General features: G+C 36.2%; 1 protein-coding gene across 1 annotated transcript; it reads left to right on the forward strand.

Moving 5' to 3' along the window:
* Window positions 1-948: 948 nt before the first annotated feature.
* LOC136220452 (protein DEFECTIVE IN MERISTEM SILENCING 3-like) lies at window positions 949-3,810 on the forward strand. The gene is made up of 6 exons (XM_066008268.1): window positions 949-1,014; window positions 2,137-2,245; window positions 2,328-2,577; window positions 2,853-3,041; window positions 3,137-3,457; window positions 3,527-3,810. The coding sequence occupies exons 1-6, from the start codon at window positions 1,006-1,008 to the stop codon at window positions 3,717-3,719; spliced, it is 1,071 nt and encodes a 356-aa protein (XP_065864340.1). The 5' UTR covers window positions 949-1,005; the 3' UTR covers window positions 3,720-3,810.
* The last annotated feature ends 8,728 nt before the right edge of the window (window positions 3,811-12,538 follow it).

Genomic DNA, 12,538 nt, shown 5'->3' on the forward strand with positions numbered 1-12,538 from the left:
ATCGCTACACATGGTACACACGAGCGTCGCTATTGATAGTGTCGTCACATGGACCGTCGCTATTGATAGCGACATGCGTCACAATGGGCGTCACTAATAGCCATTTTTCCATTAGTGAGTTTTACTCCTAACGTTTAAAATTGTTCAATTTTATTCTTAATATTGGCACTAAAGAGCAATTTTAAACCTCTAACATTGACAAATTAGGTCAATTTCAGAAATTATTAGAAAACACACATATTTTGTTTGTTATTTTGCACCGGTTACATACCGACTAGTTTTAAAAAAAATTCATATTTTTTTTGGGATTTAGTAATATAATTTGAGATTAATATTTTTATATCCGACGAAATATTTTGGTTTTTTTTCCAACTCGTACAAAAAATAAAGTATAATTTTCTAATTTATATTTATATCATTTTCACATCTATTCATGTGTTTGTAATCTGTTACAAATGAGTGATTCAATGACGCATATGCGAAGTGTAGATGACAAAATACGTGATTAAAAAGACAGTTTGATGAATTATTTCTCAAATTAACAAAATTCACTAACGTGATGAGTAAAATTGCTCTTGGCTTATAATGTTAGGGGTAAAATTATACCATTTTAATCGTTATAGATAAAATTACTCGTAACTGTCAACGGTAGAAGTATTTTTACACCATATCCCTATAATCATAATAAACACTAATATCAATCTTCAAGTACCAAACAATATTTATAATTAAAAAAAATTAAGAACTACATTAAACAAAAACCAAACAAGTCCTTAATTTGAAATTCTACAAAATTAGAAAGAGAATCCTTACACAAAAGTCAACAAACCAATAAGGAAAAAAAGTGTGACCTACCCCGTTAAACGTGTGACACCGAAATGTCCTATATAAGATAAAAAGATACCTACTATTCAGTGTGTGTTTACGTTTACACAGCCTATAAATCCGAGAAGAAAACCCAAAGAGAAAAAGAAGCATTTTCTGCGATTTTCTTCCATTGTCAAAATGAACAAGGTTCTTTTTCTTCACTCCTTTACATTTTTCTGGTTTCTTTATTCTGAACTTGTATATTTACTTGCTGGTTATGATTGCTAAACTTCCTTTTTGTTAAACTTGTTTGGCTAAAAAAAAATGTAAGCCTTCTTAGTTTTTAAGTTTTAAGATGTTAGGGTTTTACCAAAACTGACGAACGTAGTTCAAACTCTCACCTCTTCCTCAATCCCTAATCATGTCTTACATTACATCTCATCATTTTCATTTAATTTCATCATCTGTAGATCAGTACGAAATGATGGGGTAAATTATGGGGACTCCATAACTATTCGATTTTGTCCTTACAAGACATTATGGGGACTCGATTTTAAAATTTGAAATAAAAGTATGATAACTTTTGAAAATCACTTTTCCGTACCTCTTTGTTGTAGATTTGGTAACCTTTTAATTTAATTTAATGTGATTTAGATGTTGTTTGGTTGTGAGTGAAAAAATGATATGTGTATGGAAACAAAATTTTGAAAATAGAAAAGATGATTTGATGATAAATATGCTGTTAAAAAAGCTTTGATTCTGAGGGTTTTTCTATTTTGGGATTGTAAAAAGTCATTTAGGCTTTTTTAATTCGATAAAGAGTTATTTGGGATATTGAAAAGTCATTGGGGATTTCATAAGAAGTTATTTGGGCTTTTTAATTCGATAAAAAGTCATTTGGGATTTTAAAAAGCTTTGATTCTTTGGGCTAGCAAATGATAAACTTGGGTGATTTTAGTTTTTTTGAAATATAGTTGAATGAGATATTGTTAGTGAGAATAAAAATTAGTCTCCATAGTTGTAATTTATCCCTGATGGTTGTCATAAAGAAAATAGTATTATTTTATTTTGAAAAGAATAATAATAAATTTTATGAAGATCCTGGGGCCTCTTTGCCTTTGAAAAATCAAAATAGGGAAAATGAAAACATGTATGGCGCAGCAGCTTTTCAGCAAGCTAATGGAGACAACTTTCATGTAAAAGTACTACATTGAAGTTTTTATATGCTTTAATCAGTTATGAGTTCTAATTTAAGCAGTGAATGATTGTTTTAACATAGCTTTAGAACTAATTAATTAATGATTCTAATCTAATGGTGAATTGGTTTAGAGTGGTTCTATTGGGAGCATGGTAAAAGAGATAAAAAAGCACCAGGATAATCTAAAGTTTTTGAAGTCTCTATCTGACCAATTGGATGAACGTATACTTGATTTACAAGGTTCATTCCTTTTCTCTATTTCTCTATTTCTTTTGACCAATCTAAAGTTAGTTGTTACTTACTAACATATAGTTATTATCAGGGAGAAACAGTTCCACAAGTGCAGGACACATTAAGGAAGAAACACAAGAGCAAATAATGAAGCAAGAAGAAACAGCAGCAAATAAGGAAGAAACACAAGAGCAAATAATGAAGCAAGAAGAAACAGCAGCTTCCTTATTCCATCTACTCAAAACTCGTTTTCCTCAACAGTTCTCATCGATGCCATTGGCCATGAATTTGCTTGGTACAGTTGCAATTCTTGGTGGAACTGATAATCATGTCCTCAACAGGTTAATTACTAGCTTTCCCTTCTTTCTTTTTGATTTTAGGAGATGTATCATTACCCATTACCCCTTTGAACTTGTTTAAAATGACATCATGATTTATCCCCTAAGTTCTACGTGGTAGATTAAACTGTAAAATGTTGATTAGAAAATGAAACATGTGTCACTTTTAGCAATTTCAGAAAGGCCAATTGGCTATTTTAATAAACCAATTTAACTAAAAGCTTACATCAATTAAGTACTAATAATAGTTTTTATTATAATTTCTATACTTTGAATAGGCTTTTGTCGGAGTATTTGGGACTGGAGAAAATGCTAGCAATAGTCTGCAGGACTTCTGAAAGTGTGAAGCTTTTAGAGATTTATGAAGAAGGAAAGATAAGCAGCATTGCTGGTCTTCAAGGCCTTGGATTTTCTATTGGAAAGAAAATCAGTGGCCGTTTTCTAGTTTTCTGTCTTGAAGAGTCCAGGCAAGACTCTACATTTTTTTATCTTTATTCCTGCAAGAATAAAAGCATCTCTATATCTAGATGTTTGAATATAATATTTTATTTTGCATTATTAGGCCATATGCCGGAGGTTTCATAAATGGTGATCCACAAAAGAAGCTAGCTCTTCCAATGCCAAAGTTACCAAATGGATCATCTCCAACCGGCTTCATTGATTTTGCAGTAAACATGATCAATATGGACACTGGAAATTTGTCATGTGTAACTCCAAATGGACATGGTCTTAGAGAGACATTATTCTATACCCTCTTTTCACACCTGCAAGTCTATAAAACCAGAACTGATATGCTTCATGCTCTTCCATGCATAACTGAAGGAGCTTTGTCTTTAGACGGCGGTATTATAAAGAAAAACGGGTTCTTTGCTCTCGGTGATACGTAAGTCTTGTGCTGTTTGTTGTTACTGTGTTAATGTTTTCAATTTTTCATTGCTCATCTTCTTTACAGGAAGGATGTAGAGGTGATATTCCCAGTAGTTTCCAACAACTGCACTAAAACTGAAGAACGATCCCGAATTGAAGATAAAATCAGCAAATTGAAACAGGAACAATTTTATATCGCTGAGGATATGCGAAGAGAGCAATCATTGTTAGATAAAATGATGGCTTTAAGTGGTAAAAATAAGTTTGTACAACTTTAACTTTATGTCCAAAATTGATGTTAGAATGAATTTTCCATCCCTGATATTCCCTAAATCTGCGTGTGTTGATGCACATTCATCCACAGGCTAAATCTTCATACTCTATCTTTTAGTAATGATCATCATACATAAATTAGTTATGAATAAAAAAATGAATATCACATTTCCAAATTTGGAACCATGACCCAATATGTTTGCAGGAAATATTGTATTTTGGAAAAGATTGGGTCTGTTTGATTTATCCACTACTTTTGTTGTTGGAAAAAATTGATTTTAAAAAACTCTAAGATTCTTGTTTTGTAAAAAACTACTTTTTTAATGTATAAAAATAAAAAAGAGATTCTTAACCAACCACCTAAAACTCTAAATAAGAAATTCTTTTTGTTGAAAAATAAAATAATTTCCAGGCTATGATATTGGAATTTTTTTTACAATGTTTGTTCATGTCAACTTTTCACTAAGTGAAAGTATTTGTATTTTAAACTAATATATTAAAAAAAAAAAGTAGAAAAAATGTGAAAAAACGAAAAAACACATGTGAAAAACGTAAAACAAAAAACGAAATACGGGAAAATGGAACATAATGAATGGAAAAAACAGAAAAAAACACAAAAACGATAAAAACGTGAAAAACATAAGAATATGCAAAGAATATGTTTTGTTCATTTTTAGGATTTTTACATTTTTACACATTTTTTGTTGTGTTTTCACACTTCAGTTTTTTTTTGTTTTGTCACTTCTATGTATCTTTACCGTTTTTCACTTTTCAGGTTTTTTTTTCATGTTCTTAAGCTTTTTTGTTTTTACATTTTTTCGTGTTTTTCACGGATTTTCCGTTATTTTTTTTTCTCGTCATGTGTTTATTTTTATTTTCATGTTTGAAGTTTTGTAGTTTTTTTCCTTTTTTTTGAAGTTTTTCATTTTTTTCATCTTTACCGTTGTTCATGTTTTTCACATTTTTTTTATGTTTTAATGTTTTTGACATTTTTTTATTTTATCATTTTTATGGTTTTTATGATATTTCACGTTTTTACAGTTTTCATTTTTGTCTTTGCGTTTTTCACGTCTTTTCTTTTTTTACATTATGTCGTTTTTCATGTTTTTTTTAAAAAAATTTGCGCACAATGCGCTTACATTAAAGAAGAAAGAAAAATCCCCACCAGACCTGGATGTGATTCGAACCCATGACCTCACAATGCGTTTTTCATGTTTTTCTTTGTTTTGTATTTTCTCCATTTTTCACGTTTCTTTTCATATTTTCCACATTCTTCCATTTTCACGTTTTTTCATCTTTACCGCTATTCATTGATTTTTTCCGTTTTTCACGTTTTTTTTCTATGACGTTTTTTTTTACCATTTTTCAAGTTTTCCCACTTTAGTTTTGTTTTTTTTTCGTTTTTCCCCTATCAGAAAAATTCCTAATTCTCCTTTTGGTGCTTCCACTCTGACATAAAGTTCTTGTTTCGGTAATTCAAAAGTAGGTGAATTTTTTTTTACTAATGAGTCGATATTCGAAATCGTTCCATTCCGGATCCTTTTCTCTATCAAAACGTTTTTCCTATTTTTCCACATTGTTAAATGGGTTAAGTTGGTGAATTTCATTGATTTTTTCATTGATTTTTCTTCTTCTTCTTCTTCTTCTTGATTTCTGGAAATCTGGAAAATTCCCAGATTTCCGTCGGAAATCTGGAACAGATTTCTATAAGTTATATTTTTATTATACATTTTATTACAATCAAAACAAAAGAGAATAAAAAGATGCATAAAACAAGAAAAATGAAAAATTATTCTTAATATCTTCCTGTTTCTATTCCCTCTTATTTCTATGAACCAAAACCAAACAGTCCCTAATAGAGAGAAATTGGATTAATAGCAGAGAGACAAGAGAGTGGATTAATAGCAGAGCGGAATAAGCCTAGCCCGTATCTCTGTCAAGAAAAACATTATTTCAAACGGAGCTGCCTTGACCACACAAAGTCAGCTGCAACTCGTGAATTGAAGATAACAAAACTTATGGACCACCGTAAAGCTTGTGCTAATATTTATATCCATATTACTAATAATAATAATACTAACAACTAAATCTGACCAATATTATATAGTTTGGTCTGCTCTCACTAATTTGGAAATTTCCAGATTTTGGAAATTTCCAGATTTCTTCGAGTAAGGGAAATTAAAAAAAAAAGAATAGAAAAAAAAGAAGAAGAAGAAGGAGGAGGAAGAAGAAGGAGTGAAGAAGAAGAAGAAGGAGAGAAGAAAAAAGAAGAAGTAGGAGGAAGAAGAAGGAGAGAAGAAAAAGGAAGAAGAAGGAGAGAAGAATGAGAGAAGAGATGAAGAAGGAGGAGGAAGAAGAAGAAGGAAGAAGAAGAAGAAGGAGGAGAGAGAAGAGGGAAAAAAATAAAAAATAAAATAAAAAAATCGATTTTCCCATTTTATCCTTGTGCCACGTCAGCACTTTAACGGTGTTAAGCCATTTTCCGTTTTTCGGGTAACGGCGCAAACCACAGTCCTTTTTTTTGTATTAACAAACCAAAATGGTTTTTTTGGAAGAACATCAAACCACATTGGTTTTTTTTTTGGAATTTACCCAAAAAATTATTAGGATAATGTTTTACAGGTCATCAATTTGAGTCTGTTTCCAATCTCATGAATACATTTTTTAGTGGTTCAGTCTCAGTAAGATTAGTTAGTAATAGTTGGGATTTTAATTAATAGCCAATAAATTGAATAAAAGGTCAAATTAGCCTCCTAAACTTAACCTGCAATGTCAATATAGTCTTATATCTTATGTATCAACTCCAGGAATTTTCACGAGAAAGTGAATTTGCTCATTCACCGTTAGATATAGGCTTATTAAATCAAAGCCTCAGGATGCTTTAAATCTCCACCTTAGGATTCTAATAAGCATAGATCTAACGGTGAATTAGCAAATTTTACATGCTCATTAAGGTGCATGTGATCAGGACTGAACTCAACTCAGTCCTTAAAATTGGGGTTAAAAGCCAAACTAACTCATGATCAAATCAACTCTGAAAGTATAATATATTTTTTATATCTAAACTTTATCATGTTTACATTTTGATACCTAATATCTATTTTCATGCTTAAAAGGTGTTGAAACCGTACTAATAAAGGAAATCTCTAAAAATTCCTTGAAATAGGAGTGTGGGTCACGAATAATTAAATTCTGATAAAAATCCTTGAAACACATACAAAACCTCACTAAATCCTTAAAATAGTATTTTTTTAGAATACCCTCAAAATAATATTAGTGCTCCAATATTATATACTGGAAATAATAATATTAAGTAATAACATATGACACAAATAAATTTCGGATATATTTTATTTATAAAGAGAACATACACCAATTTGGATAAGAATTAATTGAATTTATAATTTTAATTGTATTAATTATTTTTGCTAATGAAATAATTCTATTAAGTATTCGAGAAAATAAGAACATGTGCAGTAAACAGCTATTTTATTAAGGTCTCTCCTGTTGGAGTGTTTTAGTCTTCTCGGTTGAGAAGGATTGTGACTAGGGCAAAACTCTTGCTCAAACTTTGGTCGGCGTCGGAAACCGAGAATTTTCACCACCGGTAGCTGTTGTCTGACAGTAAGGAAGATGGACAAAGGCAAAGGGATACTTGAGGCGTATGCCAGGCTTCGCCTGGAGGATGAGAACGACGAGGGCCTGGTGGTTCCGAGCGAAGAAATCCCTGCAATTGTAGCGCAGGAATCATTATTCATCGTAGGGCAGTTTCTAACGGCGAAACCAATTCACCTTGAAAGCATGAAGTGCACACTGGCTTCCATATGGAGACCAGTGAAAGGAGTGACGATCACGGAAACTGACCGAGAGGGGCGATACCTATTTCAGTTCTATCACGAACTGGACGTGCTGCGTGTTTTGAATGACGGCCCGTGGACATTCAATCAGAATGTACTGATTATTAAAAGGTTGAATACTATGGAGCAGGCTGTGCAGGTGGAGTTAAGTAACTTGATAATATGGGTCCAGCTTGCGGACTTGCCAGTAGGTTTCCAGACTGAGGCAATTTGTAAGCTCCTTGGAAACAGCATTGGCGTGTTTATCGAAGCAGATGAGAAGAATTTCACGGGGCTCAGACGCAATTACTTGAGAGTCAAGGTTGCTATCGACATTAGGGTTTCGCTAAAACTTGGTCAGAAGATGAAGCGTAACGGTGGAGAGTGGTTTTGGATTAACTTTCGATATGAAAGGCTGCCCAGTTTTTGTTTTTATTGCGGGATAATCGGCCATTCCGATAAGTTTTGTGTGCAGTTCTTCGATAATCCAGCAGCACCGTTAGAGCGGCAATATGGGAGCTGTCTCAGGGCGACGGTTCGTCGGAATGGAATCATAGCCGGAAAAGAATGGTTGCGAGAATCTGTTGAGGAGGAGGAGGATGTGACTAGAGCTGGGAAAAATTGCACAGTACAGCAGAAGGAATCAGGGGCTGGGAACTCGGTACTCAATTCTAGGAAAATTGATTCCATAATCAGGACCTTTGGCTCACATGTCACAAGGTTAACAAAACCGACTACAAGTAAGCTCCCTGCTCAAGGTATAATTCACGATCCGAAGAGACCGAGAATAGATGAAAGGGAGATGGATGTCGATGAATCAGCCACCCCCAAAAAACGACGATTTGGTGAGTCCTGGAAACCAGGACCGCCACCCGCAATGAGTCTTCTCAGTTGGAACTGTCATGGGCTGGGCAACTCACGTACAGTTCAAGTGTTATCGGACCTTATTCGGGTTCATAAGCCTATGGTGATCTTTATAATGGAAACTATGATTCAAGAGGAGAGAGTGCAGGAGGTGGGTAGAAAGATTGGGTTCAAAAGGAATTTGCAGTGAGCAGAGCAGGGCATGGGGGCGGACTGGCTCTCTTTTGGAAAGAAAAAATTCAGGTGGATATTTTGTCCTCCTCACTCAACTTCATTAATGCAACCATTACATTACCAAACATCACTCCGTTTCGTATTACTGGATTCTACGGTTACCCCAAGCGTAGTAGAAGGCGTGCCTCCTGGGAATTGCTGCGATCCCTCAAGGAACAGGATGGTATGGCCTGGTGCTGTATAGGAGATTTCAATGACATTCTTCATGGAAGTGAGAAGCGGGGCGGCCGACAACAACCGAATTGGCTATTAGAAGGGTTTAAGAAGGCTGTTGAAGATAACGAATTGCATGAGGTTACGATGGAAGGCCACCAATTCACATGGGAAACAGGGAGATACACGAATAAATGGTTGGAAGAGAATCTTGACCGGGCAATGGTTAACATCACGTGGAAAGAAGCTTTTGTTGATTCTAAACTCCGGAACCTAGTAACGGTTGCGTCTGATCATTCGACGCTGTTATTAGAACTAAAAGTGTGGGTACGCAGAGCTGCAGTAAAGAGGTTCCGGTTCGAAAATAATTGGTTGCAAGAAGAGCAATGCGGATCAGTTGTAGACAGTGCTTGGCAGAATGAGGCCGAACAACCGATACAGGTTAAAATCCAGAATTACAGCAAGGCGCTTCAGGATTGGAGCTGTCTACTAGAATCCAATTTTCGAAAGAGGTTGGATGACCTGCGCAAAATAATGGACAGCTATCGGGGAAGAAGGGATGAATACGAATCAGAACAGTACAGAAGTGCGTCGACGGAGTTCTCAAAAATTCTAAAACAGCAAGAAGAATTTTGGAGGCAACGGGCCAAACTTTTCTGGCTCAGAGACGGAGACTCCAATACCAAATACTTTCACGCATATGGTCCAAACTATCAGATGATTTTACCAGAAGTTCTGGAATATTGTGGGCCCGGTGGTTAGTTCGGCTTGTCTGGCTTATCTAAGTACAAACCAAGTTCCTACGCAGCTGAACAAAACTCTGATTATTCTTATCCCAAAAAAACAAGAGGCGAGAACTGTGTCCGATCTCCGCCCTATTGCCCTGTGCAACGTGTTACTCAAGATTCTCACCAAAATGTTGGCAAATCGCTTTAAACAGACCCTCCCGGAAATTATTTCAGCTAACCAAAGCGCTTTTTTGACAGGTAGATTGATCTCGGATAACATTCTGGTGGCATACGAAGTAGTCCATAAGCTAAAAGGGCTGAGACATGGTCAGAAGGGTACGGCAGCACTGAAATTGGATATGAGTAAGGCATACGACCGGGTTGAATGGAGTTTTCTTGAGCATATGCTTGTGAAGCTGGGATATTGCGTAACCTCTGTATCCTACACTATTGCTCATGACGGCAGGGAAGTAGGGCCTATCATTCCGCAATGAGGTCTTAGGCAGGGTGATCCGTTTTCCCCCTTCTTGTTCCTAATCTGTGCAGAAGGCCTCTCGGCAATTTTATCAAGCAGAGAAAGAGCGGGGAAAATTCATGGTTTTAGAGTTACACGACAGGCTCCTCAGATTTCACATCTATTCTTTGCAGACGACAGTCTGCTATTCTTTAGAGCTAACAGAATCGAAGCCCAATGTATACAAGAATGCCTGAACCACTATGCAAAAGCTTCGGGCCAGTGCATCAACTTCTAGAAATCATCCATATTCTTCAGCCCCAATTCCAAACAAACAGATAAGGCAGAAGTCCTTAATGAACTACGAGTTAGGGAGGTTTCGGCTCTTGATAGCTATTTGGGAGCCCCGATTGATGTCGGACGAAGTAAGGGACAAGCCTTTCAATTCCTAAAAGATCGAATATGGGCTAGATTAAACAACTGGAAGGAAAAGTTTTTATCTCGGGCAGGCAAGGAGATCCTGATCAAGTCCGTTCTACAGGCCATACCAACATATGTAATGAGTTTATTTCTCTTGCCCAAAGACTTATGTAGTGAGTTGAACAAATTACTTAACTGCTTCTGGTGGAGATCAAATGGCTTGAGGTCCTCTGGTATCCATTAGAAGAGTTGGGAGAAATTAAGTATTCCGAAATCGGATGGCGGTATGGGCTTCCGTGATATTCACCAATTCAATTTGGTGTTGTTAGCCAAGCAGGCGTGGAGATTACTACAGAGCCCGACATCACTAGCAGCTAGAACGCTAAAGGCGAGGTACTTTCCCCAAGGGGACTTCTTGCAGGCACAGCTGGGTCATAACCCGTCCTTCACATGGAGAAGTATCCTTGCGAGCAGAGATTTGTTAAGCAGAGGGCTTAGACGCAAAGTTGGAGACGGAAGCACGACCAAGGTATGGGAAAGCCCATGGCTTCCTGATAACGCTAACCCTTTCCCCACAAGCATACAAGAGAGCAATGATATAGTGGAACGAGTAAGCGATTTATTAGACTGTCATGGCAGCTGGAGGAGAGAGAGGATTCAGGAGGTGTTCAATGTCAGAGATGAGGGATTGATACTGTCTATTCCGAGAGGTTGGCCGGGAAAAAATGATTCATGGCTCTGGCAACATACTAATAATGGAGAGTACACAGTGAAGAGTGGATATCTGATAGGAGTTAAAGCATGGAAAAGGATACATCAGCAGACAAATTCAGTAAACTGGAAGGCTCTATGGAACATGAATGTAGCGCCGAAGATCAAGAATTTCTTGTGGAGGACACTAGCACAATGCTTACCATCTATGGCTAATCTGAACCAGAGGCACAACGGGCTTCTTAACAGATGCCCAATCTGCAGAGAATCAAGGGAAGATGAGAGCCACATATTCTTGTCTTGTCCTCTCGCACGTCAGGTATGGGGCTTTTCTTTACAGATAATCGAATGGAAGCAGTCCATGATTTTTTCAGCTGGTTCAAACAACTGCTTGAGGTGCGTCTTCCGTCGCTGGAAATTATTGCAGTTATTTTATGGCATATATGGAAGAATCGTAATCGGACTGCCTAGGACAATAAATTTAGTTTACCAGGTTCGGTCTTGACAGCAGCAAACACCGAGTATCAGAACTGGTCGGCAGTCCAAAAAGGAACGCAGAGCCTACAGACAGAGCCAAGGATAAAGTCGAAGCGCTGGCGGAGGCCTGGTCAGGACAGATTGATTTGTAATGTCGATGCAGGAATGAACAGTGAAGCGGGGTTCAGCTCATACGGTCTTCTAATCCGGGATCATGCTGGTGTCTGCTTAAATGCACGGATGGTGGGTCTTCCTCTACTACTCAATCCCACGATAGCTGAAGCAATAGCAATAAGGGAAGCGCTTAGTTGGATCAAACGCCTTAATATTACCCAAGTGGAAGTGCAATCCGATTGTCTAGAGGTAGTAAATGCTATACAACATCAAAGCGTAAACCGGTCCTATTTATCAGATGTTGTTCAAGAGTGTTGTGTTTTGTTGAGAGATTTAGATTTAGTTTCAATCTCATATATTAGCCGGTCAGCGAATCTAGCGGCTCATTGCTTAGCGAAAGCGGTTAGTTCTAAGTCTGATCAAGGTGAGTGGGCATGTCCTCCACCTTTTCTTACAAATATTCTTTCTGATGATTTAATATAATTCCATTTATTCTTTCAAAAAAATAATAATTCTTATAAGTGATAAAATGTGAAAAAATAAATAAAGTATAAAACTTCATTAATAAAAGAAATCTCTAAATATCCCTCAAAATAAGAGTATGGGTCACGAACAATAAATTCTGATAGAAACTCATTGAAATAGTGACAAAAAACAACTAAACCCTTCGGTTTTTTTCGTTGACATATAAAGAAATGCATCGACGCCAAAGCGTTATGCAGAATATAATAGTTTTTATATATGTTGTTAGGCGAATTCCACAAGTATACGTTATTCGTGTGTAGTAATAAAAGATATCGATCCCACGAGGAACTTTTTTAGTTGTTGATATA

The sequence above is a fragment of the Euphorbia lathyris genome, chromosome 2 (genome assembly GCF_963576675.1).
Source record: "Euphorbia lathyris chromosome 2, ddEupLath1.1, whole genome shotgun sequence".
Lineage (NCBI taxonomy): Eukaryota > Viridiplantae > Streptophyta > Magnoliopsida > Malpighiales > Euphorbiaceae > Euphorbia > Euphorbia lathyris.

Coding starts and splice junctions, on each gene's coding strand:
- LOC136220452 (XM_066008268.1), top strand. Junction 2,246..2,327: donor ACGTATACTTGATTTACAAG/GTTCATTCCTTT, acceptor AGTTATTATCAG/GGAGAAACAGTTCCACAAGT. Junction 3,042..3,136: donor TTCTGTCTTGAAGAGTCCAG/GCAAGACTCTAC, acceptor TTGCATTATTAG/GCCATATGCCGGAGGTTTCA.